The sequence below is a fragment of the Zonotrichia leucophrys genome, chromosome 1 (assembly GCF_028769735.1).
Source record: "Zonotrichia leucophrys gambelii isolate GWCS_2022_RI chromosome 1, RI_Zleu_2.0, whole genome shotgun sequence".
NCBI classification, from domain to species: Eukaryota; Metazoa; Chordata; class Aves; order Passeriformes; family Passerellidae; genus Zonotrichia; species Zonotrichia leucophrys.
This window is the reverse complement of record NC_088169.1, coordinates 66,655,273-66,682,721: the sequence shown is the minus strand read 5'-3', so window position 1 is coordinate 66,682,721 and position 27,449 is coordinate 66,655,273. Positions and strand designations below refer to the sequence as shown.

Genomic DNA, 27,449 nt, shown 5'->3' with positions numbered 1-27,449 from the left:
TAGGCAGAGGAACACTTAGACTAAGGCTGCCAAGAAGACATTGGGGTCTAGCATTGCAATAAGACACACTTTCATTTTCAATTTAGAAAGTTTCAGTCAAATTAATTTTTTTAAAAAGTGACTGGAAGTTTTTGGCATTAATATTAAATCAGTGTTTTAGCTGTGGAAGTTGGTTCACTCCTACAATCTTTTTAATTGATCGTTTTTGAGGATTAACCATCTTCGGGTTTCCTGGAACACTGTGTCTTCCTCTGAAAAAAAATGGGTGAAGTTAGTCAGCAAATGTCACATTGCCTGTACATTTTAATGGCTAAAAATGTGCATGCTTTCTATATTTGCATATCTGATTACTACTGTGAATTAATAAACCTGAGAAAGGAAAAAACAAGTATATTTCTGGGTTCGCAGGTTAGAAGAGAATCTAATTATTCTGCAAACGCAATCTTCATCTCATGATTCCTGTTACCTAAGTGATGTCATTTGGAGAACATGAACAGAATACTAAATATTGGCACTAGGAGAGTGATAACGGGCTACAGAGACATTTTCTTTAGTTAAAGAATTCCCACCAGAAAAGGGGAAAAAACTTCCTGTAGATGTAGTTACAGCTCTGTGCAGGTATTCCACTCTGGAAAGTCAGGCTCTTGAACCCATAATCACCAGAAGTGCTTGCAGGAGATGCTGCCAGCAGACTTTTGAAGTGGTACTCATCATGATACATACACTATCTACATGAAACCAGCTAGAGCTTCATCTTGATCATCTAAGAAATCTGTGGGAATGTAAAGAAATCTCCAGGGAAAGAAGGGTGCTTTCTCAGTCTGCAATGGTCATTCTCCTGAATAAGAAGCCTGCCTTTCTGCTCCTATGCAATGTCCCTTTGTTTCTCTTCCTGTTTATTACTGCAGAGGAAATACAGTACTTAACATACTCTAACAACAATATACAGAGCTTCAGTGTCTTTCTCAAGCAAAGACATTTTGAAGGAAAATATATCACAACATCACACTGTTATATTTGTCATGATACCCAGATATGTGATAGAAGTGATGGTATCTGTGCAAGTTTCAAACTTGTGGGGAAAGAGGGAACAAAGTCAAACTTAGGGCTCACTAGTCTCCTTGGGATTGACACGTTTTGTTCCAGCTCTTGCAAGCAGTCTTGGTCTTAGAGAGAGAACTGTGCCCATACAGATATGGAGGTATTTCTACTGAGAGTTGGAAGATCACAATCTAAGGTCCCAGTGTGCTTGAAAATCAATTATTCAAATTCAAATCAGTTGATTACTCAAAATCAATTGATTAAACTGTAGATCACTGTACAGCTGAACAAAGCAGAAAATGCCTGTGTGGATTTCTGCAGGCAGCAAAACCTCTTCCAGTCAAAACCAGCTAGACTTACAGACTGAGAAGCCAGGTAATTGTAGCAGTGCAGTATTGAAATTCAGCTAATAAGCTCCAGCATAAATCTCAGTGTAACAGCAGAGGTCAGAATGACAATAAATTTGCTGCTCAAATTGCATCAGAGATATGAGCCATCAAGACCTCCATGTTCTTCCCAGCTGTCAGCTAGCCTATCTTCTTGTCCTGTAATAACCACAAAAAGGACCTCTGCTGAACTTGCTTCTGTTTTGGATGGCCAGGAAACTGAATGCATCAACAACTAGTTGTTGGAACTCTTGTTACTGAGAATTTTTGACTTTCTGTGCTGACAGGCACTGATCTCTATACCATCTCACACATTTAATCCCAACCTTAGCAAAAAAAAAGCAAAGAATCCACATTAGTGTTCACAACTACTACACAAAAATGTTTTCAGTGTTCGTTTAATATACAGGTTGGGCTTTCTGTACCTGTTCCTATAGTTAAAACAAGCATTAAGCAGTTTCTTAGTATGGTTTGAATTCCAATGCAGGCATTTTGTAAAAGGGGAACGAAGGTGAGATAAGAATTCTAGACAGAAAATGTTCAAATTACTCTCAAGAACATGCATGCCTTCTCTTATTTTAATGAAATTATTTCCCATTAATGTCAGCTTGAACAAACAACCCCCAGGCTATAAATCAAAACATAATTAAAAAGGAATAATATAAAAATGGCTGTAGTTACCTTGTGATGTTCATGAGGTACATACTTATATTCTAGTATTTTCTTAAAACACAAACTATGCCAAATCCCCACTCTTACATCCATGTTGCCAGCAAATATCAAAGTTTGTCCTGAAAGTTTTAAGTCACTGGCTATAAAAGTAAATAATCTGAAAACTAGGTTCTTATATACTAAGGACAATTTAAAGGACGAAAAATTATCTTCATGTGTTTAAAGAACATTGAAAAGTAAAAAAAAGTCCTCTTAGGGAAAATGGATTGAAATGGGATATTTTGTTACACCACACATCTTCTGAGACCAGCAGTTACAAGACACTTTATTTTCTTTTATACTTTATTTTCTTTTGTTTGATATAAGGAAAATTATATGACAGAAACACATTGTCATATAATGGCAGGGTAAGTAATGATCTACTAAAATAGATTGTGAAAAACCCCACCATAATCACAAATCAGTGCTAACCCTCAGCAAACCTCCATATCTCGCTGATGATATTTAATCTCACTGCAGAGGCAGTGAATCCTCCTGGTTCTAGCTTTCTGACCTTCTCCATAGGAACCATGTTAAATATCACTGAGGTCAAAAGTGATACAGTGGCATATGGGGCACTTCAAACCTACACAGTGCTTTTTATGTATTGAGAAACTTCAGTTATAGAACTGAATTCATATTGTACTGCGTTAATTCATATTATTAATATACTCTCCTGGAACATGAAGATTCACTATTACAGTTTATGAAATCCTGTGATTCTGTGCTCACACAGAATGAAAGGAAAAAGCTGGTAAGCAAACCAGTAGGGTTTGTGCAAGAGTATCCACTGTGAGACACGAAATACATAGAAATCATACTATCTTAGGAATTTTCCAAATATAAATTATTTGGGAGAGTTTAAAAATTAAGTATTATATATACAAATGTGCTTTCACACTTTTGTAAGCATCTGTTTATGGCCACTGGAGGCAGGTGACTGGGTACAACAGTTTTTCATATGTGCTCCCTATATTCTTCACACTTTATATTCTTAACATATTCAATTCAGTTAAAATATAAATCTTCTCAAATTTTAAGCTTATCTACAAATACTGCAATCAGAAATTAATTTTATTTCTATGTATCTCAGAGCAGGTGGACTTTTTTCAAATTTATATTTCTAAACCATATAACTAAACAGAAATCTGTTAAACAATGATTTAAACATATCTATTTTCAACATTTGCATTAAATAAAATTGATGAAAAGCAATATCAAAAATTATGTTGAGTAATACTTTGTCAGTGGGCTTATGCTGTGATATTTATCATGAACAGACAGTTGCATTGTTCGAAACAGTACTTAGCAAAAAAAAAAGTCAATCAGTAAACAGGAATATAAAGGAAATTTACCTCAGTATCTGTTTTCCTCCCTTGCCAGTCAGAGCATCAGGTTTTTTCCTTTCAAAAATTTTAGGTTTAGCTGAGGTCTGCAATAGCCAAATTTTTACAAAACAAGTTAAATCCTAACCCAAATCAGTTACAGAAGTAAATAGGATTTGCATGGATTTACTTTATTGAAGTCAAGAAATTTTTGTAATTGAGGAACTCCAGTATTAAAGATGATGGCTAGCATAGTTTATCATATTATCATATCTGAGCAGATGTGATTCTGTGACACACGAGGCAAGACCAATGCCAAGGTTGCCTTCACTGTTTTTGTAATTTCTATAAATATTGAGAGCTGCTATATATGATTATTTTCCATAGCACTGTTTTTGCTGGTACGGTTTACTCCAGGCCTATCTCAACTAAAATTAGCCATGGTTGTACAAGCAGCTTTCCAGCTGTAGCAATCTATAACCTTGGGCCTTTTCTGCAAAGAAATCCCAGTCACAACTCAGATGCCACTCTGCTAGCAACAGTTTGTGGCAAAAATCTGGCCAGAAAGAATGGCCTTTTTAAAGAACCACTATAGCTCTTCTTCGCTTGGCTCTGAAACTGATTTCTGAACATCATCAGAGAGTGCCTTTGAGATCTGTGGACTCCAAATCCTAAACCAATGCTTTGTCAGACTAAAAACAAAACAAAAAATGCAAACAAGAATACACCAGAAACCATTACCTCTAGCATGAGCTCTCAAGATTGTGAAATTTTTTATTTCTTCTAAAACTATAATTTAAAACTGACTGCACCCTTATGGGCCAGATAAGACAAACATCAAAAGCACTCAGAAGATAAATATATTCTGTAAATAAATTTTAAAAAAGGCAAAAAAGCACTCAGTAATAAAAAGGTAAATAAAATAAATGGCTTCTCAGAAACATCTTTGTCTCCTGCCTCTGCTGCAGGCTTCAGGACGGATCCAAAACAAAGAGGAAAAACCTGCTGGCTTTTCACCACCGGGTGTTTTTTAATACCTGCCAGTAAAAAACTCCTATTCTATGATTTTTTTTCTTACTGTCAGCTATAAAAAAATTACAGACATAATGAGATAAAACAAAGGCTTAAAAGAACACTATATTCTCTGTAAATAAGAGAGTGTCACCAGGATACACTGTTGTCACAGGACAGCAATACCTTGTGGCATATTTACTATGCAAGGTAAGGAAATTGTAAGCCTGTGGGTAAATCCTTCTAACTCAACAGCAGCCAATATTACTGTGCAATATTACTCTAGAACATTGATATTTTACTACAGTTGAAAGAGTCTGTACTGAACGTACATCTACTGCTTCTATTGTTAAAGTGGACTGTTAAAAGAGAAGGCAGATTTTAACACATACAGATTTTAACATATGCAGATTTTAAAATAATATAAAAGTCAAATCAAAGTCATGGCAGACAAAGACCTGAAGGGAACACATAAACCACTGATCCTTTTGAAATCAACAGTAAACCACAGAATCATAGAATATCTCAAGTTGGAAGGGACTCATAAAGATCATCAATTCTAACTTCCTGCTCCTTGCAGGACTACCTAAAATTAAAGAGGGTCATCCAGTTGCTCCTTGAAGTCTTAGTGCTATGACCAATTCCCTGGGGACCATGACCGAGTGATTGACCACCCCTTCAATGGAATGTTTCCATTGTTCAGTCTGCACTTCCCCTGATGCAACTTCATTCCCTTTCCTCATGTGCTGTCACTGGTCACCATGGAGAGGAGATGAGCAGCTTTCCCTCCTCTGCCCCCCTGGAGGAAGGTGCAGTGTGGGGTGAGGTCACTGCTCAGCAATGTGGTCACCCCTCAGCCTTCTCTCATCCCAGCTGAACCAACCAAGTGATCTCAACTGCTTCTCATAAATCTTGCCCTTGAGGCCAGACCACACAGTTCATCCTCCCTGGGACACGCTCACATAGTTGGATGCCCTTCTTAGACTGAGGTGCTCAAAACTGCACACAGCAGCTGGGATGTGGGGGTGACTGCCCTGCTCGGATCAGCAAGGTACAGGGTAGATGTTTAAACTAAACTACTCACACTCTGCTCAGAGGTCAGGAGAAGGGACAGAAAAGTCCCCAGGGAAATTAATTTCATCTTGACCTAAAACATATGTGATACTTTGCACATGATTCTTTCTTCATGGATTACAGAGGATTCCTCTACGACTACTTTAGAATGGCTATTTGATGTTTAGAGAACTAAAGATATGAATAGTAATCTGAAGATGACTATTTTGCTCTCATATGATACTGAAATCATGAGAGTAAATAATTAACTGCTGAAAATATAATGTGCTAACTACCTTGAGTGTTGATGGCAAAATCCTAGATCCCAGTGCCTCACTAAGCAACATGCCAGTGTATATACCTCACTTCAAATGGTGTCTTACGCATATTTAGGCGTTTTTATAGGGAGCTGAACATAGGCACTCCTCTTGCTAGCATGTTCAGTAATAAAATCTGCTTTTATTTCCTTTCTTCCTCCAGAAGTTCTCAGTTTCACTGCTAATGTAAAAATATTAACAGTTAACATGAGCATTTCCCAGGCTTTTTCTTGGTTTCATGCTGGAAAGTTCATTTAAGCAATTCTTTTAGATTTCCCAAAGTAGCAATGAACCGTGTAAGGGAATCAGTTGCCTACTGTGCAAACACATGCTAATTACAGGCTCTTACCCCAGTTAGCTATGAAAGGGACTCAGTGGCAGCAATTCTTGAATATCACACTAAGCTATTATTTTTACATTATTTAGGAATTTAGAGCTTTTCTAGAATAATAAGTACTATAAATCTTTACAGATTTCTTTGCAGGTTTCTCCAGTTTGTAGTATTAAATTTCATGTACTACATAATTTCCATCAATAAAATTTCACCTGTGATTTCATCAAAGCAAGGTGCTTTATCCCTGCTTTATAAAGTTAACGGAAATATATCCTATGTTTAATTTTGAACTGGATGGATAGTTTATCTTTAAAAGAAAAAAGGAGACATATGAAAAGGAGGAATTACTACTTAAGGTGGATGTCACTACTGCTGACAATTCACCTCTGTTCTGTTCAACTGCACAGCAGTCTTGTGACTAATGGATGGCCAAGCATCAGAAAATTGCTTCAGTTTTCTCAGTTATGGGCACTTTACTATGCTAGGGAACACTGAAACTCCAATCGATACAAAAGCAAAAAAAGTATTTAAAATAAACTGTATGATCTTTCAATTTATGGCTCTTATATTTTTTGAAAATCAGCTTTTGTAAGGTATTTGGTATACAAATGAAGTAATAAAACACTCTGATCTAATGGCATTACAGATACTGTTTTTATATTAAGAAAGCATTAAAGTTACTGAGTCACAAATGTTACTTACCTGTAAGATCTCTGAGAGGTACAAGCGCCGCTCATCATTAACTTTGTGGTAAGCCTACAGTTAAAATGAGATATAGGCTCATCATTAAGAACAAACTTTAAAATCTGAATCATACAAAAGATTCAGATATACAGCAGAGCCTTTTTTCAGTGACACATTTTTTTGGAACTATTCTATTGTGTGTTCCACACACAATCTGTTTGCAACACAACATAACAGCTTTTACAGTCTAGAGGGATAGAGTGATTACAAACCTTTGCTTCTTGTTCCAGTCTAAGTTCATAGTCCTTTAGCTGGTTCTGGAGAATTTTCTTCTCTTCTTCTAGCTGTTTAAGAACCTCCTTTAAGGAACCCTGTGATTATGGTAAATAAAACAATGTTTTACATCTATTTCCATTCTCTATAAAGATGACATCACCATAGTCCTTATTCTTCAAGCATTATGATGTTTGTCATTCTCTTTGGTTCCTGTGCATTTTTTATTTTCATGGTTCTAGCTGGCACACTCCAGAGGCAAAAGCAATTAGCCATATGCTTCAATTACCAGCTATGCATTACACATTTCCACTGTGTTAAAATGACACAGGTACATATTCCACACTGCTGCTCCTTGGCATCTTAAGCAAATGCACCTTGTGGTAACCAGTCAGAATTGCTCCTTTGCTCTAAGCAAAATTCCCTCTGATTGCTCTTTTTTAGTAGGAAGAAGCTTTCACATCTTACCAGGACATCCATTTTCAAACTGCTTTCTGAGAGAGCTGCTGGGCTGGTTGAAGAACCACATGGGACATCCAAAGTAAGTCATACCAATTTGGCTAGAAAGCAATACTTTGTGGGGTGTGCAGCCATCTACATTGTCTACAATAGGAATAAGTAACACCAGTAGAGTCCATTTTTGGTTACTGGCACTAGCCACATCTTTGCTTGTTGTGTAATGGAATTAAAACACACACCCACACTTGGGAGGACCCAAGCAGGTCCTCTTCTACTACTAACACGGGGAATTGCTTTTCATAATCCCATTCATAATTTGATCCATTCCATCCAGTGGAGACATAATATATGAGTTTCGTCCTCCAAATTCAGGAACACTGCATTACAATAAAGAGGAATTTGGGCAAACATACCAGGAGGCATGTGTATCCACAGCAGTGGATAAGTGAACAAGCAGCTCCTGAACAAATTACAAAGGAAGCCTAGAGGAAGCCTAGAGAAAGCCTAGAGAGCCTTGAGGAAGCCTAGAAACGTAGACTGGTAGTCTGGGAGGAATACAGGGATTGTTTTAACAGTCAAGGATCAGTTTAGGAAAGCTACAGCCCTGACAGAATAAAGCACAGTCAGGAAAGTCAAGGGCAACAAGTAAAGCTTCTATAGGTATGTTAGTGATAACAGAATGTCTAGGGAGAATGTGAATCCTTTCCAGAGAATGGCTTGAGAGCAGTCTTTAGAAGGAGGACTTGGGATGTTGGTAGATTAAAATCTTGGCATGATCTGGCAATGTGGCTTGCAGTCCAGAACGCCAACAGTTTCCTGGGCTGTATCACAAGTGTGGTGAACAGGCTGAGGGAATTGATTTCCCTCCTCTGCTCTGCTCTCTTGAGACCCCACCTGGAGTACTCCATCCAACTCTGGGGTCCCCAAGATAAGGATATGGACTTGTTGCAGCAGAGAAGGACCAAAGAAGGACCACAAAAGTCACAGGGCTGGAGCACCTCTCCTCTGAAGACAGGCTGAGATATTTGGGGTTGTTCAGTCTGGACAAGAGAAGGCTCTGGGGAGACCTTACAGCACCTTCCAGTACCTGAAGAGGGCCTACAAGAGAGCCAGAGAGGGACTTTTTACAAAGCTACGTAGTGACAGGACAAGGGGTAATGGCTTTAAACTGCAAGAGAACAGGTTTAGATGAGCTATTAGGATGACATTTTTTACTGTGAGCGTGATGAGGCACAGGTACAGGTTGCCTAGAGAAGTTGTGTATGCCCCATCTCTGGAGGTCTTCAGGGTTGGATGGGACTCTGAGGAAGACAATCTGGTGTAAGGTGTCCCTGTCCATGTCATGGGAGTTGGAATTAATAGGTCTTTAAGGTCCCTTCCAACCGTAACCATTCCGTTATTCTATTATTATTCAAGGTTGGTTTACACCTGTTTGTTCTTGTACTTAAATGTGTTTAAATAACTGTTCTTCCTCCTCCCTGCTGTTTCTCCCCATGTATATACTGAAGACATGAGCATCTTTTTTCCACATTCATTTTATGCGGATGATTAAGCTGAACTTGCAGAAATTATCTTTCACACACCAGGCTGTCCTTTCATCCTAGTAATCCCTTTGTACACCAGGCTGGAGCTCAACCTTCTTATGGCTAGAGAACAGAACTGGCCTACATTATGCAGTACTCCAAAAGCCATCTCATTGCCTTGAACAATCACTGATACTTTTTTACCAATATAAATTTTAGGATTCCATTTTCCTTTTGCACAGCTGCACAAAAGTGGCTCACAGTCAACAAGGCATCAGCTAGAATACCTAGATGCTCCTCTGCAGTTGTATCTGTTCTTAATTCATAACATAATTTCTTTACTCTTTTCTAAATCCTTTGGTCTACACTGTTAAATTTTACTCACATTTTTAATAATCTAGTCTTCCCTGTCTTTCTTTTCCTAAACCACATCCAGATCCTAATTATTTTATATAATTGGTTTCAGGAGAGAGATATCACAATCTAATTCTACTGTGTGTATCAAGGTCATGCATTAAATATTAAGGTTCATCTTAAACCTGGTCCTGGAAGACCTCTGCTTGTACTCTCCCAGCAGACTCCTTCACTAATCACTGCTATCATGTTCCATTTGCCAGCTCTTTACTCCTCTAACAAATCTATTCATTTTCATTTTCTCCAAATTAATCAGTCACTTCCCATGCGACATGATATCTTTATCAGAGGTCACAGTGAACAAGATCACTTATTTATTGTGACAACACAATATTGTTTTATCACAGAATGTCAACAGGTTTTCCCACCATGAGCCCCTTTTAATAAATCCATATTTCAATTTCATTTTACAACTATTCCTCTCTTTAAACTGAAAAATGAGCTTTTCTTCAGTGCACAAAATGTGCACATTATTAGAACCACTTGCTTTCATATCAGTGATATGACAAGCCAGTTCTTTCAGAATCCTGAGATATGGATTACCCATTTGCCTCATTTCAAGCATATACAGCTCTTTGAGTTTTCATTAGGATTTGGTTATTGTCATTTCTTCTTCCAAGTACTTGCTGACATTACCTATTTTTTCCTTTCCTGCATTTTATAGTTTCTGCCTTTACTTAAAACTTAGGCAATATGTACATGTTTAGTTTAAAGTGAATTAATTCATGATCACTTGATCTGACAAGTTTTTTGACTGGCTTTTCTGCAATGTTCTGGTAGATCTTAAAAATATAAATAGCATTGTGTCCCTTTCATCTATTATTTTCTGATAAAATGTGTTAATTACCCATTGAGTTTTGTGCCTCATCATTATTAGCACTTCTTTTTAGTCTTTATTTACAAGTCTAGCATACAATACAATTTCAGTCAGTAGTCTAATAATATTATATTCAAATTCATCCATCCAACTATTATATTTATATATATATATATTTGACTGGATGGATTCAGTCTGAGGTGAGGGTATCCACATTTGAGTGTGCAAATATGAACTGAACTCCTACTAAGAGTCAGAGTGAAGACAATCAATGATATGCAGTGATTCATTCAGCTAAGCAGCTAAAGAGCTCAGCTCAGTTCCATTTGAATTGCTCTTGAGAGTCCAAGACATTCACGTGTGGCAGATATGACACAGGGGTTACACAGGACACCTCCTCCTGGAGCATTTATGAGCGACTGCGCACTGAAACATCTTGAAAACTCTTTGTTTACACAACTATTCCACTGAAGATACCAACTAAATAAATCTAGACACAAATCTCTTTACTTAGCTGACTATATTAATAAGACCTGCAACTGCCTATAGTAGGAATTAAAAGACCTGGTGAAGAGGTAGACAGCTACATATGGAAAAGTAAAGTATTTTTTTATTAGCATAAAAGAAAAATTTTTAAGAGATTCATATTGTTCAATGTACATTTCAACATTATTTCCCAGTACTATTGTGACCAAACTTTGTTTTCCAAACCATTCTCAAGATTAATTAATCCAAATAGCTGACTAAGACAGAATCAACAACATTATTGTCAAAGTCCTTCACGTCTTCGACATACCACATCTATCTCTGTTTTGTTCTTTCCTGGCAAGTGTGTACCTTTAACACTTGTCATCCCTTCATGGTTTTGCTATCAATGCTATTACATTCCTGGACATTCAGGTTCTTCCATTTGTTTGCTCAGGCCCCCTATGTAAAATAAGTATCTGGTTTAGAATTTTTTTTTTTCTATTTCTAACACAAGCACCTCCTTAGTCAAAATAGATGAATCCTTTCCTTTCTATACTGATTACTTGACCATTCCCTTAATAATAATTTATTTCTTCTCACAATTTTAATGCTTTACTAGGCCTTTGTTTACCAGATTTTCCTGGTAAGAACTGAAACAAGATAACAATTCTCCAAATATTTTTCCATTCTTTATTCCATAGGAATTTATAATTTTACCCTTTTTATCATGCTAGTCTCAGATCCAGAAGGCCAGTATCCACATATGGTTTATTTCTCGGAGAGTTTATGAATGCTTGCTGCTGGTAAAAAAATTACATCTGCCTGTTTTAAGTCTCCAGTCTTTTCTAGCATCTGCAGATTATTGCAACTTTTATTCTTTTACATAATTTTCCGCATACATGTTACTTTTTGGTTCCAATTTTTTTTTTCATTTTAAAAATTCTGGGTTTCCTGAAGATTTCCCTAGGGAGAATTTCTATTGCAATCAAGATTTTGCAGGAGCATGGCGAAAGGCACAGTACTTTTAAAACATTGCAAGAGAGAATAACCCCTCCCATTGTTCAAAAGAAAGAGATACAGAAGAGTTTTATCTTTGAGGAGTATTTTGCCCCTGATTCAACCATTATTAACTTTAATCTGTTACAACAGGCATACTGGAGACATGAAAAGAATTGAGGAGTAGTTGCAGGTTTTTTTCCTAATTAAAGCAGAAGTGTCTTGGATGCAGATAAAATCTTTGTCCAAATACAGAAGGCTCCTACAGTCAATTCAGGCAATGTTGGCCAATTCAAGGAGAAAAAGTAAGCTGCAGATTAAAGAGAAGATTTGGCTTAATTCCACTAGGGTCATGTGCTATTTCATTTCAAACATCACTGTCTCTACAGAATTAAACAAGACAGAGAAGATCTCAGCACTGTTGAACTAGGAAACTAATTTTTTTTTTCTTCTTGACCTTAGTGCACATTAAAGATTATAACCACATGACAGAATATTTTGTACAAAATCTTTTGTACCACCTACTACATATTTTGTATCCCCACAGTAAGCTCAAATACAGTAAATACAAAAGTTCATGCTGCTCTCCAGATTTGTTCTATGTAATTCCACAACACACTATTTATTTCTTTACTAGATTGTCCATCATTGTTATATAAGACAACAAGACTTGGTGTTGCAGCTGTTACTTACAACAGAGCAATTTGGTATCTCCTCAGTGATGGTACTCATCTAATTTCTTTGAGTTCTTTCACTTACAAAGTAAACTACTTTTAGATCTTTTTTCATTAGTCCTTTCAGAAGCACTGTCTATTTTTTGCTGCCAGTGCAGCTGGTCCACTGCAGATGCCTGGGCATTCATTCAGCTCTGGAGCAAGGATGTTATCCAAATGCAAGCAAACAAACTGTGCACTACACTGCTTTTGATGAGCAAGCAGACGGAAATAGGTTGATAATGTGACTAAGAGTACACAGTTACCTCATAAATTGTAATAAACCCACGATTACAAATCCCTTGTGAAATAAGAAAGCTATAAAATATTCAAAATTTACAGACTGGGAAGTGAAATCCAAATCAAAGTAGGCCTGGAGTTGGAATTGCACTTCAGGCAGAATTTAACATCTTAGTGCTAATAAAGCAGTCTATGCAATGTCTTACATTCTTCACATCTGCTTTTGTCAAATAACAGGGAGGCATCTGAGCTGTTGTGACTGCCCATATGAACAAGCTGAATCGAGCTGCCTGGTTTGCTGCTGAAAGCCTTCATGGAGTATCAATACAAAGCTTTCCAGTTGTCCTCCCTCTAACAGGGTACAACCTGGCAAGGATGTTCTACTCCTATTACCTGGAGAAGAAAGTCTCTTCTATCTTACAGCCTAAAATTTAACACAGAAATAAAGTAGTTTAGTTACATTTTAGCCCTCTGCTTCCCCATGACTTGAATTCTCATATCTCATAGCCTGAGAATGCCCTTGCCACCATCATACCTAACTAGTGCTGACACAATTTTTGAAACCAGGCTGTCAATGAGTCAGAAATACAAATATTTGCATGGAAGTAGATGGAAAAAGTGAAAAGGCTGAAAGGTCACGTCTATTTCTGAAGTAAAGGCAGGATTTCAGGCACACTTCTTGGATTTTTCTTACCAACTTCCTATTGGTTTTCCATCTCTAATATGCAATCTGTTTGAATCCCAATCTAGCTGCGTTTCTCACAGCTAATACCTAGTAAATTTACTCAGCTAACCCAGCCTGAGAACTTCTATTCCTGCATCCATGAACCTAATTGAAGACACAGAGCTCAGTATAGCAGTACTGAAGTTCTTGTGGAAATCTCATGACACAGATGTTCCTACTCAACTAAAAGACCTCTCCAAGTCCCCAAACATTAGAGAATGCAATTTCGAAACCAGAGACTAAGAAACTTTAAAGGACAAAACTTCACAGAGGTTCTAGAGGTCTACTTTAGCCAGGACTGATTATAAGTTATCTCCCACTCCTACTTTCAAGGCAGTAATTGGGGAACTAGCAGAGTCCTTGTTTATCTGCAGGTTTTAGCTGCTGTACATCAGCACAAATCAAGAGGTGAGAAACAACATCATATCAACTCAGCCAAATCATTAAGAGCTGGATTTGCCTTTCCTGAATTCTGTGGGAAGCATGCAGAAAGAAACCTCACCAGAACAGATTCCATTCTCTATGATCATGGTTGTATAACCAGCTTAGTACTTCACACTGTAAAACTACACAAAAGTTCACAGATAACAGAACTTAAGGCATACAGTAACACTGACTTGTAGCAGAGTTCTTACATCATGAAAAAGACTGAAAACAAAGAAAGGATCAATGAGAGCTCAAGAGAACCAGAAGGAGTTTCTAAACTATGCAGATATCCCCCAGAATGAAAAATTGTCCACAAAACTCCAGTATGAACCAGTATGGTAAGTTCTGGAAAAACTTTTTAGAAGTAATGTAACTGAATCCTGATCTTTTTTTAAAGATAGATTCATTACAGGTTCTTCTACTAAGCTTTGAATAGTGGGACATTGTATGCCTGAAAAGAAGACATAAGCTGACTAAGGCATTTAACTTGAATTTAAGATCCTTAGTTTTCAATACATCATCTATGTCAAACCACTCTGAGCAAGCAGGTAAAAAGCTAAAGGACACGCTGAGATTTTAAATTAATACTTCCTTTATATAACAGAATTTTGTGGCGCTTAGCATGATTCACTCTCAGAGCAAAGACACATTAATCTTGTGTCCTGCAATGACCAAGTCCAGAGTTTTACAAAGGGAACACCAATTCTCCAGTTTCTTTTTTCCCACCATTTTCTTTTCGCTTGACTGAAGTTACACATTTGGCTTAATATTGCAAGAAAATGAAATTATATGGAAAGATACTGCGAGTGAATTTTAAGGCCACCCACACAAGTTGCTCTCATTCCGCATTTTTCCTTGCCCTGCTCTCAGTGGCAACAGAGGTAACAATTTCTAACAATCATTTCACAACAGACAAGGTGAAAAATCCATTGCATCATCAAGCAGCTCAAACTTATTTTCATCAGAGCCCTGCTCAGGCGGACTAATGATCCTTATGGTAATTTGCTTCTTCTTTAATTTTTCTCCATGATTTAGAACAAAAGCAATATATCTGTCAGTTTTGCTTTAAAAAAAGCAACACAAGAAGCCTTTAACATATCATTTCAAACTCATTAGTAGCAAAACCAAATAATACATCTTTAGTTTTACTGAAATGGAAATGGATTTTAGATTTTTGGTATCAATAAGTTCACGAGTCATACATCGCATAAAAAATTATACCTTAAAATTATTTAGCCTAACGTATTTCTCCATGCAACACGCACTTGTATCCTCTAAAAGCATCAGCGCAGGCGGGGAAAGGCTCCCTGCACTTGCCTAAATGCCAAGTGCCCCCTTGTGGTCAGTACCATCCTTAGATTCCAAACCAGACCCAGAGTGGAATTGCTTTAGTGTGCTGTAAGAGCGCAGAGGGGTGGGATGCTCACTCCCTAAATCCTTATTTCAGTGGTCTCTGCACAATGCTCACAGGGGTTATGCGCTGACTTGGGAAGGGGAAGTTAAAACGGAGACCTCCAGCGCTGTGGTTCAGATTGACAGAACAAGGAACTGAGGAATTCTTGAGAACAGACAAATAGGAATATCACTTGACTCCAAGATTTTTCTCTGATTGTTTTGTTTGAAACACAAAGTGGATTCTGCCTCTGAGCACACCACAAAGTGATTTGAGTAAAACAATCTCCTGATTTGAGCAAGGCCACCAGGAGGAACAATTAATGCCAACTTGACAAGAAAAAAGGTCTCTTGGAGGTATTTGAAGTATTTATTTGAAGGTCAAATGAAAGGAGTAGGAAGGGGAAGTCTGTGAGGAGGCAGGATAAGAGCTTAGGGCAGTCAGACCAGAGACAGACCTTTCTCCAAAATACTTCCAAGTTTCATGAAAAGCTAGGATACTAGATTTCTTCTTTTCATAGAGCTACTCATGGCTTAACCCAGGAAGAGCAACAAGGTTCACTTAAGAGTCACTTGCTAGGAGAATTGTCAACATTTCCTATGGCATTATAAGTGCTGATGTTCCCTATAAGCAGCTATCAACGCCTACTGAAATACAAAGTCTTCACGGCATGTTTTCACAAACCCAAGATTCCCTTCCTGTCATATTGCAATCACGTATGTCTCCAGAGTGACACTGCCACACATTCTGCTTATAGCTTAAAACTGACAGCAAAAACTCTGAGGTGGTTGTGTGAGGCTATGAGCTCTGTGGTCACTGTCTTTATAGAAAGGCGGCTTTGCATAGCAAGTATTTGGCCCTTAATGTCAGAATTTTCTCCTCTGTGGTGCTGGACATTCAGAAAAAATGGTGATTTATCCCAGAAGCCCTGGTTCCTGGGCTAATCTTAACTAGAGCGTTGCTAAGGCAATGCTATCAGGAGTGTGCTCTTCTGAACTGATTTCGCAGTGTGCTTTTCTGTATTTGCATACTAAAGCTGCTATCTAGGGATTCCTTCCTGCAGAAATGGTGAGAGAGAAAGGAATAGTTTTCTTTCTGTTATATGAGAAATTATGCTTAGCAGAGAACATGCATTTTACCAAAACTCATTGTATAAAAAAATGCAAACAAATGAAAGCAGCATCTTTAAAAGACACAAGTAAAATTCACATCTTGTTACACTTTAGAGAGAATGCATTCCTTCTGTAATTATTTCTGAAGAACTATATGACATTTGTATTTTTCACTGGGACATAAAGGAAATTACTGACTAAACAGTTTTCACTGTTGGAACTCCCTTGTGCTTGTCACTTTTATTTTTAATCTGCCCTCAGTACACAAAAATTATTTTCTAGACCCTGGCAGTAAGAATTTCTGTGTTCAAGGTATTGGTTCTGCATTTATTGCTACATGACACCTACATAATTTTTCTGAATCAAAAAAGGGGTTATCTCATATCAGTATAAGGACTTCAGAATAATAACTGTATATATAAATGGTGTAGGGGTGTTTTTAATAGAAAGAAATTATCCTTCAGTTCAATTCTAATTCTAAAGCAAAAATAGTGCAAGCCATCTGCAAAAATTACTGCAATTTTTCAACAGAAAATCCTCTGTGCTTCCTTGTTCATCACTCCAGAATTTGCATTTGTATTCTTCTCTCTCATTCAGGTTTTTATAGATTGCTGACTGCCAGGTCCCTGATGACTAATATATTTTTTTTTTATTTTGCCTGTAGTGCTTGATATTAAGAAGAAAATATTTCACTCTACCTATATCTAAAGAGATCAAATTACTCTACAGACATGTTTTTCTCCCTCTATTCACTATAGCAGGACCTTAAATAACTAGCTTGAGTGAGCTAAATCTCTTTAGCAAATTGAGATAACTCCTCTGTTAAACACAGCTGAAATTGTTTAATAAAATAAGAATTGTTAGAGGTTCTTCTAATAACCCTAATTACAATTTTAAATTTCTTGGGAAGACAGGTTATAAGTACTTGAAAATAATATTTAATTTTCTAAATATGTTGCTCAAAACAAAATCTACTGAAAATCTACTGTCTACTGTTGCCACATTGTAGGAATTGTATCACCTGGCTGAAAGAACCACTTTTAATCAAATACAGAATCTTTTCAATCTTTCCATAGAGCTTCACACAATCACAGAATCAACTTTTTTGGGATCCTCAAGTCCAACCATGAACGCAGCACTGCCAAGTCTACCACTAATCCATGTTGCCAAGCACCACAATACTTGTGTCTTAAATACCTGCAGGGATGGTGACTCAACCACTTCCCTGGGCAACCTGTTCCAGTGCTCAACAAGCCTTTCAGTGAAGAAATCTTTCCTATGCAATACACTTAGGAAGTATATTTTCATATAGGAATATATTTCCTATTCATATGCAACTGCAAGTTGAAAGCTGACTATCACAGTGTATTTTTGATTTTACAGACACACGCACCATGCTTTATATACCCACTCTCAGCATTTTTACTTTCAGCAAATGTATATTGATGACTGGCTGAAAACTGTTTTTCTACCACTCACATCTGCTCTTTATTCTCATCTGTGAAGAAGCTAAATATTCTTCCCTAATCTACTGAATAACCCTCAAAACCCCAAAAGAACTTCAACAAACCTAAATGCTTGAACACCACAAAAAATTATCTGTGTACTTTTACCAATGTTTTATCTTCTAAAATATATGTATATAAAGCAAAGCAGCTCTTCATTCTCCAACAGTATCTGTAAATAAACACTTACTTTCCTAATGGCTTCAGTTAAAAAAAAACTAAAACCAAAAGAAAAAACAGCAAAGCCCACATAATACCTTAATATTTTTCTGCTCTTTCCATCTCCCAAAATCAAAACAAGCAAAGAAGTGAAACATTTCATTAAATCCTTAAAGCACTTCCCTTTCTGATTAGCAAACAGGAAGATTTATCAACTCTAAGGTGGAAAAACTAAGTAAGGATTTGAAACTGCATGGTCTAGCACATGGGCTCCAGACTTTCCCAGGCTCAACTGAGCCTAGGACTCCTCAAGCTCTTCTAGACTCCTTCTGGCAGTATGAACCTTTCAGCTGGGCTGGCATTCTTCCCTTTATGGGAACAGTAATCAAGCCTCTGAGAACCGTGGCTCATTGGTGAGCAGGCAATGCAGTGCATAGCAGGGATTAGAAATGTACTGGCTTGGTGGGAAAGGAGATTATCCCTTGGGTAATGCCTCCTGGAGTGCCTAGCAAGGTGTAACTGGATTGGTTAGGAGAGTACTGGCAATTGGACAGAAATAAATACTTGTGATACTGTAACTATGCACACCAGTCTGTGCTTTACAGGCTGACAGGAATAATATCACCCAAAGCACACTGCTGTAAATTTTCTAGATCAGTGTTCTGTCTTCGAGACTTTTCTTTGAACATAATCCCAGCTGTATTATCAGATGAATTTAGTGAAACAGGAAAGTGGGATGGGGAAGATTCTGTTCTCTTTTTAATTGGCTGCTAAAGAAAAAAAAATCTTGCCTACCTAAAAAGCACCATGGTCTTTAGGACAACACTAAAACTGGCAAAAATGCTGACTGTTTGAAAGCCTTGGATCAGATCAGAAAAAGCAGTTAATTATTCACATCCTGTTTACAGCAGATAATTATCCTTCCCACTAACAGAGCATGCAGCCTCCTCTAGGCTCACTAGACTCCCAACAATCTTCAGATTCTGAAATACCAAAAAAGTCTAATGGTAACATTTCTGTAAGTACAAGCAACAGGAATAAAAATCACAGCAGCCCTGCTTCATAATGTTCATTATCACAATCTATTACAAGGCATTATCGCATCTTTATCTACCTTCTCAGTTTCTAAAAGTGGGTAAAATGCAGAAAAGTTGTCAAATATTTCAGCAGATGACAGGCTAAGGGAAAAGCACTTCTGAATCTACAATTATTTTTTGACTTCATTTACTACCTTAGAAGACAAAATTGCCATAACATTTCCTGGGTTTTTTCCTTGGCATTTTATCCTCAAGATTGCAGAAAAAATATTTTATGCTGTGTTGAAATAAAGGACATGAAGTATGAGTGCATTAAGGAATAAAATTTAAAAAATGAAAATAGATACTTCCTTCAGTGATGCAAAAATTTACTGTAAAATGAGGACTTTTTCTGCGACTATATCATGCAAAATGTTACTCCAAATATTCACTTAGGTTATCACAGTTAATACAAAACTGGGATTATTGACTGATACAACAGAAGATTGTGTTGCCATGCAGAGGAGCCTCATGAAGCTGCAGAAACAGGCAGAGAGGAATCATGTGGAGTTTAAATGCAGCCCTGTCCCTGGGGGAGAAATAATCCTCGGCACCAGTATATGCAGGAGCAGACTGGCTGGGAAGCAGCCTGGGACACGATGTCTTTGGGATCCTGGTGAGCAAGGCGACCCCAAGAAATCAATGCACTCTTGCTGCAAGGGTGGCCTGTGGCTGCCCGGGCTGCATTAGGAAGATGCTACCAGCAGGTCAAGGGGGGCAATCCGACCCTTACCCTTAACACTCATGAGATTTATTGGCAGTGCTGGGTCCAGTTCTTGACTCTTCAGTACAAGAATGATATGGACTTCTCGGAGCAAGTCCAACACGGGGCTATGAAGATGATTAAGAGACCAAAGCACCTGACAGATGAGGAAAGGCTGAGAGATGGGCAACTGTTCAGCCTGGGGACAAGAAGGCCCAGGGGTTCTTATCAATGTGTAAAAATTTGTGATGGGAAGGAATGAAGAAGAAACAACCAGGCTCTTCTCAACAGTGCCCAGTGATAGGACAGGACTGAAACAGCTGGAACTCCATTAGGTCACAACTGAAGACATCTTTTACAGTTAGAGTGGTCAAAGACTATGATTCCATGCAGTTTAATGTTTTCCCATTTATTCATAGATCTAGTTCAGCTATTCCATCTTGCAAGCTGTACTGCAGATTCAATTATAAAACCTTCACTCAGGAATAAATTTCACTACATAACTCTTCCCAACATTCACATTTTACATACTTCCTACATAGGAATTTTACTCAATATTTTATAAGCAATTGCATATATGAAACAATAAAAACATAAGCAGAACTGATTGTTTTTTCTTCTAGAGCAGACTGCTGCTACTTTTTGTTATGAAAAAACGACTATATGAGTTTTCCAACTAGACTGTGATTTGTTGTTAAGCCAGCTAAATGTCACAGTACTTACCACAGGCATTTTATCAAAGGTGCGAACAAAGGACAGTTTATCTACAAATAAGCAGAAAATTGTGACCTGTTGATATAATTTCAACATCTCTAATCATCACTATTTCTACTGAAAAAGTTACGAATATCCCTTTCTACCTGCTGGATTTCCACGAATAAGCTCCACCTTATCTTGAAGAATATTAATTTGCCTTTCCAGCTGCTTGTTCCATTCTACTTGTGTCTCATATCTGGTTTTCCATTCATTATCTTAAAGAACAAATACAGAATTATTGTATTTCCAGATTGGTTCATGTCATTTTAAGGTAAAGCATTTTTAAATCTGTTCCTTTTAACTAACTGGAGACTAAGAAAGTCTTCACTTAGTAATCCTCATAATAAGCATCTCTGCATATAAAAGAGCTTGAAAATATAAATCAAGGGAAATTTTCACTAGGCTTACTGTGGTCAGAATATTAACCAACTCTGTGAATTTATATTATTCATAGCTTCATTAATAATTAAAAAAAAAAAAAGCTAGCATGGCCACACATAGTATTTCTTAATTTCACATCTGAAACACCTCAGTTATAATATTAATGTTTGAAAAGCAAAATTTAAATCTCTAAATAAAAATCTGAGCCCTTGTAGATTTTTCCTATAATAATTATTTGTGCTTCCTAATCAATTAGAAAGACTGTTGTAATTCACTTACCTTCATTTTCAGTACTGTTAAGACTTTTTTCCAGTTCTGCTACAGTGTTTCTCAGTTCAAATATTGAGCTTTCAAGCATCTGCCTGTGGTATTAAAAGAAGTCAATAAATCGCTACACAAGCCAATAAACATCTCTTGTACTAGTCCTATTATTGAAATCAGAAAAAAAACAGATCAAATATATTTTCAGAAGATTGATTCAGAAGATTCAAATCTTTTGGTCATTTCTATGTAGTTACATTATCTTGTCCATTCTTAAATGTATTGAAAAATGGTTACTACAGTGGTTATTACAGTGCCTTTAAAACAATGAAGCATTTCTACTTTGCAAATAAAACTACTTCCACAAAAACCCAAGACTGACATTTCCTAAAATATAGTAATTTTCTTGCCATCTATCAGAATTAAAAAAAAATGTAGAGGGGACAGTGACTCTAGATTTTCATCTAAAAGAAGATGCCCAATGAGTATGTTTTTAAAAACAAGAATATGCCTGAGAGATGTGCTATTTGAAATTCTGTATTAGTTCTTCATTTTGACTTACTGCTCAATGATTAATAGTCATTTCCTAAATTGCACCCATATTAAATTCAATCAAAACAAATGATGTTTTATGACTATCAGAAAAGAAAGTGAGTAATTAAAGTGAGTGTTAAAAAAAATACAGGACCTCAAACCATCATTTTTTAGGAAAACATATTTTTGTCCACCTTGTATACTGGTCAGCCAGAAAGCTGAAAAGTATGATGAAAACCAGGCTCTTTCTGCCTTGGAAGGTATGATCAGAAGCAGAAGGTAGCAGGGGACTTTGACAAGAGCACAACCCAGCTGGCATGCTTCAGACAAGGTGCTGGGCGACTCTCATCCTTCAGAGTGGCCAGATGGTAGTTCAGTGTCTTACAATGAACCCTATGATCTTGATCAAATCAAGAGGACATTAGTGATAATTTATTGACCATATTCATGCTAACAGCCTGGGGGATGTCTATGGAGAAATGCTCCTGCCTGTGAGGTCTCAGGATGTCAGACCACACCGGGACAGGTGCAAGCAAAAAACACAATGCACGAAAGTGCAGAGGCAGTTTGTGGTTTTGGCCTTTTAAAGCCAGGTTTGGAAGGCCAACATTTCAAAAAAAAACAGTCAGTGGTTCTGGGGTACCTCAATTTTTCAGTGCCCAAATTAAGATATTCCAAAAGAACTGAGAACACAACTCTACAAAGAAGGCCCTTTGGGAAATGCTTTACAATGCCAATATGATGACTGATGTCTTTGAAAACTTAGCCTAATTCATTAAATGAGAGAAAATTATTAGGCTGTAGTATTTGGGGGGGGGGGGATGTTTAAAGGAGAGCTTCCATGGTCAACACAGATATTCATTTTCTGAATATGTCCCAATATGTCCATGAGAAACACTCTTCAAAAAATAATTATCTAATCTCTGAGAAATCAAATCTCTGAGGACAGAGATTGATTACTTAGAAATTGTGTCACCTCTTGCACTCCTTGTGCTCACATTCAGTTGGTTTTGCACTCCTTGTGCTCACAATCACTTCTTTTTCATAGCTTGAAACAACAGATTTCAACTGCAAGCTGCAGAAGCAAACCAACTGCTCATAGGGAGTTGAATAGGTAAGCTTGGAATAAGGAGGGCTGAAAAGCTGAAATTGCAGAGAAATATAAAGGAGAGTAATTTAAGGTAAGCCAAGTTTGTTTTCAGTGAAAGAGACACACTGGAGAACAGTAGGACAGACATTTTGAATGGCAGGGGGGAGGTGGCACTTCCAAGCTCTCCTTGCTCCATTGCTCTTTTTGTCTTTACCAACATTAAATTAACACAGGGGGCACATTGGCAAAAAAATAGCTGGTAACTTGCTAGAGACAAAAAGGATAAGGTGAAACCCAGCCAAAGACAGCCTTGAAGCATGACTCAAAAAGCTTTAGATGTAGGAAAACCGAAGGAAATATGATTGCTGCTGCCTGTTTTCTCCCACTCCAAATAAAAGAGGCAGATGGCTAGGAAGAAGAAAGACAAAATCTTACTACATTGCTGCTATCATTTCAACACAAATAGATAAGGTTTCTGCAAAGCAGATTTCTATCAACTTCTCAGAGCTTGGAAAAGAGGAAATTATGATGACAGTGAGTGCTAAAATGGAGTTTTTAAAAGGAAATAACACTGAAAATTAGAAACAGTCAAAGCTATAACCAGACCTGAGCTGTATCAAAATGAAACTGTTTTCATTTTCAAAGAAGTCTTAACTAAGTGCTCAGATGCAGAGGGAAAACACAGGAAGAATAAACTCTTTAAATCCAGTGTTTCCAGTTTTCAATTTCTGTTACCATTCCAAGACTATATAAAACATTTCTTTCATTAGATTTTTATTATTCTTTCTGCACCATTAACAAAACTAGAAGCCAAATTCCAATTATATTTTGTTCTGATGAATCTATGTATGAAAATGGTAAATTATCAGGTGTCACACTGTAATTGCTAAACTGACAGAAAGTATTTTTTCCATGTGGCAACAGAAACCAGTTTTCAAAAAAAAATATAATTGTTATTCAACATTTAATAGTCCAGTAGGACCCAGAATGCATCCAGGGTGAAACCATTCTATTTTAGGCAATGTATATTCAGTAAAATGCAATGCCTGCTCAGACAGAGAAGGGATGTAGAAATAAATCACTTGGATAGGCTTGGTAAGTATTGCTGGGGTTTAATGTTACTTTTGCATTTTTGGAGTTATTTCTAATTGTGATAGGAAGTGAAGGTCATGCCATGTATCTGTTAGTATGAATTTAATGCAGCTGTGTATAGCTGGCTACCTGCCCAGAGACTTGGTCTTTGCTTAGAGGGACTGCATTGCACTTTTTTACCTGCAACAACACAAAGACATAAATAGTCTATTCAAGGTCTATAAATCTTCTCCATGTCAATGGACAATTTACAGTCATCACAGGAGAAAGCCTGTAAATCCTGAAACCTCACATTTAAGTTATCATGAGAACCTAACCACATCCTTGCATACTAAGCATAACAAAAAAGCTCTTATGAAGAAAATGAGAAAAAAATATGCAGTTCAGATAAGAAGGCTCTGATTGAAACTACAAAAGAGAAGAAAATGCTAAATTGCTTTTTAAGGCTGTCTACAGGTGCTATTTTACTTGACAATGGCAGCCACTTAGGATGAAAACCATTTTCCTGCACGTTTTGCTACCCAGGTCTGGATATCTGGACCATGTATCAGGCAAAAGGCTGCCTGAAGTGATTTTCTATAGTCAAGAGAAAAACTCAGGAGAAAAGTCAGGAGAAGCTCAGGCCAAGTCATCAGCTCTAGGGCATCAGTTCTATAACATAGCAGATATTTACTGAGTCCTGTAGAAGATAAAATGCACAGATGCCTTCAGAATCTAGGAACAGAGCAGAAACAATATTGCACAGTGCAGGGGCACCACATGGAAGAGCACACACAGTATTGAAAGCTCTGGACTCCTGACACTTGCAGTCAGCAGTGGGCTGGGAAAATGCTGCAGCTTTCCTGGCAAGGAAAGCCACAGGAAATGAAATCTCACAAGCTGAAGTAACATACAATTCCATCAACATTACTAAGTAGCTGACATGCATAAATATATGTCTTTAAAACCTCTTTGTCTAGTAAGAAGTGCACTGCAGTATTATATGCCTTCTCTCTCTCTCCCAGAAACATTTGCCATGACATTTCCCAATCAAAACGTGCACTGAGTCTAGATCACAACAACACAGAGTGAGATTTGAGCTGACTTTCATTACAGTCAGAAAAAAATTTGAAAGATTTCACAGTACTACATCCACAATCATTGAGAATCAGTAGGTACATTAGGAACAGACCCCTTATGGACATGGATGATTCAATTTACTCTCTTCTTACTGATCTCTTCTTCATGACTGCTAAAATGAGAGTGGTAGGTGGGCTGTTAGCAAACTGCCTAATTGGCACAACAATCAGATACGCCAGTAAAAAGAAGACAAGGGTGAAATGGCAGTGAAGGAATGCGGACATCTATCTGCAAGCCACTCATCCTCAGCTTACTTTCTGCCCAAGGGAGAGAAACTGGCACCTCCTAGGGTGTGAGTCATCTCACGGCTAGAACAGCCAGGCAAAGTAGGTCAGATGAATCACACCTTCAAAAAGCTTTTCTGTATTCATTGACTACACATGCCACTGGTTTAGATGGAGATGTCTAACAAGCCTGGTCACTGGCAATTAAGCTGAATAAATAGCTTCTGGGAAACAGACAATAATAACACTGTCAATTTGCACACAAAGACTTTCACTTGGACCTGAAAGTCTTTTACTGCCATCACCATAAAGGTTTTTATTAAACATATATTTTGCTTTTATCCATAAGTAAGTCACCACAACTCAACTTTTTACCTGATCATCATTAATAGCATGTGTCAGGTAAAAGAACTGGTGCATGCAGAGGATAACTGATCTCCCTACCCTGAGACACAACTAAGTCAAGAGATTTATTAAAGGTCATTTGCTTACACATTGGTGCAAGCATGTCCAAACTACTTTTTGTGCCATTTTGAATACATAAAGTGCCATTTTGAATCTGTTAGTACTGGGTTTTCCTTTTCCATTTATGAATGAACATTTTATAAAGTCCACAACTGCAGGACTAGTTTGAAGAGGTCTGCAGCTCAGACACTGAAAGAAACATTGTTCAGGTGAAAAATCAGTATGAATAGAATGCTTGAAAATGGTATGTAAATGTAAATATCAAGGGCCTGAATTAAGGCAGCACAGGAGCTTCTGACATTTCCTGTTTCCATTTATTAACACTCAAAAGGCAATCATGTTGTTCAACACAGGGAAAAATGTGTAGCTTCCTAGCAAAGTCTGGAAAAACCAATCCCACCAGGCATGAGCATCAACAATTATCACAGCACTGAAACAACTGCTGCTTTAGCAAGGAGACTGACTGCTAAAAGGAACACTTCCTCATCCCTGCAAACTACATGCAGAAATGCCGTACCTTACTTAGAAGTCTCAGAGATATTCACTGACCCTAGAGACAGGTGAAATCCAGCTTTCCACTTTTACTCAACATTGTAGAAAGAAGTGTCCAAAAAGGCACCTCATTCTCCATTTTATTTGTCTTCACCCAGCGAGGCATGCACCCATGTAAAAGTCTTCTCTGTTTTTCCCCCAAAGTGGCTTCCCAGCCCAGTGTTCTGTGCTTGCCTTGGACACATATAATTCACTCCATAGTAGGTGATATGGGACTGTGTTTCAGATTTGTGATGAAAACTGTGTTTACAGGACAGTGATGTTTTGGTTCCGATCAAGCATTGTTTACACTGGGTCAAGGCCTTTTCTGCTCCTCACCCCATGAGTGAGAGGGCTGGAAGTGCAGAAGGAGTTGGCAGGGGACATGGCTGGAAACAGCTGATCCCACTGACCAAAACAATATCTCATACTAAATCATGTCACAGTCAGAAACAAAAACTAAGGTCATGGGACTTGGTGGAGCTGCTTTGCCTCAGGAAAGGCATTGTCCCACTGGTGGTGAACACCTGGAGGTTTTTGCATCAATTACTTTTCTTGGGTTTGCTTCCTTTTTGGTGGTGTTGTTACTTTTTAGTTATTACACTCTTTGTCTCAACCCACGAGTTATCTCTCTTTCACCATTCCTTCCTTCTCTCTCCCATCCCACCCTCTGGGAGGAGAGGCAGCAAGCGGCTGTGTGGTGCTGAGCTGCCTGCTGCGGTAATCACGGCAGCCGGCCCTATCTTCCTTTTCGTCTGACATGTTTTATCCCGCTTCTCCGGGCTCCCCGTGCCACTCGCATCCTTCCCGGCGCCCAGCCGAGCCAGCGGCGCTCCCCGCGCAGCCGGGCCGCGCTAAGGGGCTCTGGCCACACCGTGGGCCCGGCCCGCTCCCCTCGCCGCGGAGGCAGCCGCCATTTTGCCGCAGGGAGGCGGCGGGAGCGCCCGGCGGGCGGTGTTGCGGGGCTGCTCCCGGAGCCGCCGCCGAGCGCGGCCTTGCCGCTGTTCCCAGCCTCGCCGCTATGCCCGGCCTCGCCGCGTCTCCTGCCGGACTCACTGCTTCCGCCTCTCCCGCCCCAGCTCCAGCGCCAAGCGCTCCGGCTCTGCCGCCCGCCGGCCGCCGCCTTCCCCCAT

The 27,449-nt window shown here is 38.2% G+C and overlaps 1 protein-coding gene across 1 annotated transcript; it reads right to left on the bottom strand.

Annotated features, from left to right (window-relative positions):
* CCDC169 (coiled-coil domain containing 169) lies at positions 1–27,449 on the bottom strand. Its single transcript, XM_064737204.1, has 8 exons — positions 27,373–27,449; positions 21,280–21,362; positions 20,724–20,834; positions 20,587–20,627; positions 7,135–7,233; positions 6,881–6,934; positions 3,494–3,570; positions 1–251 (listed from the first exon to the last, which is right to left on the bottom strand). Exons 1-8 carry the CDS (start codon positions 27,447–27,449, stop codon positions 149–151), a joined length of 645 nt encoding a protein of 214 aa, XP_064593274.1. The 3' UTR covers positions 1–148.